Below are 3,220 nucleotides of genomic sequence, written 5' to 3'. Positions count from 1 at the left end.
TCATTAGTCAGATAGTTGAGTGAGGACCAGTGATTTATTAGGATTATTCAATAATTAATCAATGTTTAGATGATCAAAAGTTACTCCTAAACACTTGCTAATATATAAATTATTATATTTATATATAATAATTAAGAAGTTTTGCAACGTAAACGTTGTCTCACGTGGTTATTTGACCTTTTTATTTGTTTTTAATTTGTTTTTTGATTTTAAATTCGCGTCGGTTTCCTGTCGTAAAATACAGGTCTTTTTTACCATTGATACTGTCAGGTGATTTCGGCCAAATTCGTATCAGCTCGCGGTCGATACCTAAGGTTGTTTTTCCCGCGAGTTTTTTTGTCCATCAATTCTGGACGAATTTGTGTCAGGTCACGACCACAACACGCATACATTTTTGGCCATTGCTTTAATATCAGTGTTGTAACCTGATACCAACCAAACTCGTGTCGGTTCACCACAACACATGATTTTCTGTGTACGACTTAGTGCCGACAACGTCGATTCCAACTAAATCCGCGTTAGTTCGCAAACGCAACATGCATGTTTTTTTATCACTTTTTTTGTCCCTCGATTCCAGAATCTATGAATTCGTATCAATTCGCAACTAAGCGCGCGTGTCTTTTTGTTCGCCACATTTTTTTATATTTTAAATATGTTAAACTATTGTATTTGGGTGCTAACGAATTTATGGTTTGCTTTATTTTTGGAGCCGTAACTAAATACCAACCACAGTGTCATTGGTTCATAGCCGCAACGCGTATTTTGTTATGTTAATTTGTTGTATTTTTGCGTTAACAAATTTATTATTACATATTGGGGGTGTTATTACTGGTTTCGTAACCCAACACCGATCGAATTCACCTCGACTCGCAGGCGCACTGCACGATTTGATAAGTTATACGAGTACAACTGCCAATAACATCAACCCGGCGCAACGCGCCAAGAATCTTTCTAATTATGAATTATTTTTAAAGAAAACATAAATATATACTAGTTTTTTAGTTCATGTAATCATTGGACAAAGTACCATGAGACCGAAAAGTATACGTTTGACCGACAGAAGCCAGAGGACAAAAAAAGATACTGTTGATTATTAAAACTAAGAAAACAAATAAAAGCGAGTCTTTCCCAAAGCAGAAGTCGAGAAACATCAATGCACCAAGTACAACTGATTACAAAAGTGATGCTCTGGAATAAACCTTTTTTGCTCTGGAAATATTATAATTAATAATTAAATATTTTTTTACTTCACTTCACGTCGGTCTCTTGTAACAACCTCCGACACTTTCACCTCGTAAACCCGTGGACAAGCCCTGAACCATCGGTCACGTTGAGACGCCACGACAGGAACGTTGAATCTCTGTCGTCCACGTCATCTATAAACCTAAACTCGTTCACTTTAGCTGCCGCGGGCAAGTAACACGACGGCAGTTTATGAGCGGCTGCTTGTGTAAGGTGAACCCATGGATTGTTGTTCATCATTGGTTGGTAATGCTGTGTCTCCGTAGTATCATTGCCACCAGCCGTTGCCGCCGCGTTTGCTCTTCTCTCTTCCTTCTTGAACCTGATTCCACAAGCGTTACATAGCGACTGCAAATTCAATTTCATAAAAATATCAGTATATTTTTCCATCCATATAATTCAGGATATGAACATATTATAATTCCTTTATTTTTGCTTAATGCATTTCATTAAACTGATATATATGCAATATATTTTTTTTTTAACAACGAACACTTGCTAAACCCCTGAAACTCTTAGATGCCGCCGTGAGGCCTAATCCATCTAGTGGTGCTTCGCTCAAAGCTAAGAATATAACAAATGAGTGGGATTCGAATCCGCAACATCAAACAGAAGAAACCTTTAGGCGAACCTAAGGTAAAACTCCTGAACACTCCACTAAAGTGGTGATTGCGAAACTGATAAGTTATTCTATTTTTTCGTATTAAAAGAAAAAAAAGTAACATTGTTTTGATAATTTCAAGATATTAAAAATAAAAAACCCTAAAATTTGTTAGGGTTTTGGTTAATGTACTCATTTTTTCTTCTTTTAAATGTCTTAATTACTTGTTGAAGCTTTAAAGATTGCATAATATTAATATTTCATCTTTTTCCCATATTAAAACAAAACGATAGCAAATCACTTGATTTGATGTTACTAGACTTGTGTGTGATGATAATTTAGAGAATGATATATTAATAAAATCTTTTATTATGTATTTACTTACAAACCACCTTAGTAAATAATATTGGGAAAACCTATACCTTGGGTCCGCGGGGACCATTTCTCCAAAGGGGTGTAGAAATGGTGTCACAGTTAGCGCACCGCTTAGCCGGTAAGGGTTCCGCAACGGTAGCACCACCGCGGTTTGTCTTCTGGGAAGATGATGAGTGCAAAATATCCCAACAGAAGTTAGCCGACCAATTAGCAGAAGACCTTCTATCATTCACCCTATCGTAATGATCTCCGGTCAACCGAGTTGCCGGCGTACCCAAAGAAAGCGTACAATCAACGGCGGAGGAAATAGGCGATTCGCCATCGTAAGGCATTGAGAACATCATGGTGTTATTAGAGCCACCACACCTATACATGTTCTACGTGTATGTATAAATGTTCCCTAGAGGGAGCTTATGTGAGAGTTTATATGGAGGATGGAATGAGTGTACGAACATGTAATGATGGAAGAGTATGAAAAGAACTCAAGAGTTGGGATATATAACGGTAGGGGATGAGGATGGGGGTGGGGGTGGGAGTGGGGGTGGTATAAGAAGATGAAATAAGAGTCAAGTAGATGGCAGTGAAGCACGTTGTGGTGAAAGAGTGTGATTATAAGCAATACTTTTAAGTTGGATTCACTCGACAGGAGTTTGTATAATGTGGGACCCACATGTCAAAAACACCCGGGTTTTGGTGAAAGAAATATATGTTTGTACTCTTTCTCATCATCACATGTAGTAGGTTTACCAATGAAAAGTTGTTGCTACCTTGATTTGTACACCTACTTTTGTATGTCTACTTTTAAGTGAAAAAATATGGGTGATGATATAGTTACACATCTCTCCACTTCATCCTTCTGTCTTTCATGTTAACGTTACATTATTTTTCCGTTCCATTTAACTCATCGTGCACATATTTTGCATACCTCTCGTCTCTCAACCTTTTGGGTTGTACATTGAAATGGATTGTGACACACTTTAGTTCGAAATAACCAATCTTCAA

At 37.3% G+C, this 3,220-nt stretch overlaps 1 protein-coding gene across 2 annotated transcripts; it reads right to left on the bottom strand.

The window, feature by feature from the left end:
* Window positions 1-1,185: 1,185 nt before the first annotated feature.
* Window positions 1,186-2,673, bottom strand: LOC143545805 (GATA transcription factor 19-like). 2 transcript variants are annotated; one of them, XM_077037622.1, is made up of 3 exons: window positions 2,266-2,673; window positions 1,286-1,590; window positions 1,186-1,251 (listed from the first exon to the last, which is right to left on the bottom strand). In XM_077037622.1, the coding sequence occupies exons 1-2, from the start codon at window positions 2,590-2,592 to the stop codon at window positions 1,288-1,290; spliced, it is 630 nt and encodes a 209-aa protein (XP_076893737.1). In that variant the 5' UTR covers window positions 2,593-2,673; the 3' UTR covers window positions 1,186-1,251; window positions 1,286-1,287. The 2 variants fall into 2 exon arrangements, with proteins under 2 accessions (XP_076893737.1, XP_076893741.1); XM_077037626.1 differs by having other exon boundaries at window positions 1,245-1,590.
* Window positions 2,674-3,220: the final 547 nt, after the last annotated feature.

Source organism: Bidens hawaiensis, unplaced genomic scaffold, assembly GCF_021521415.1.
Source record: "Bidens hawaiensis isolate Kalapana, Puna unplaced genomic scaffold, B.hawaiensis_p1.1 tig00000904_1, whole genome shotgun sequence".
Lineage (NCBI taxonomy): Eukaryota > Viridiplantae > Streptophyta > Magnoliopsida > Asterales > Asteraceae > Bidens > Bidens hawaiensis.
Note: the sequence above shows the minus strand (reverse complement) of the source record. Positions and strands in the feature narration are given on the sequence as shown.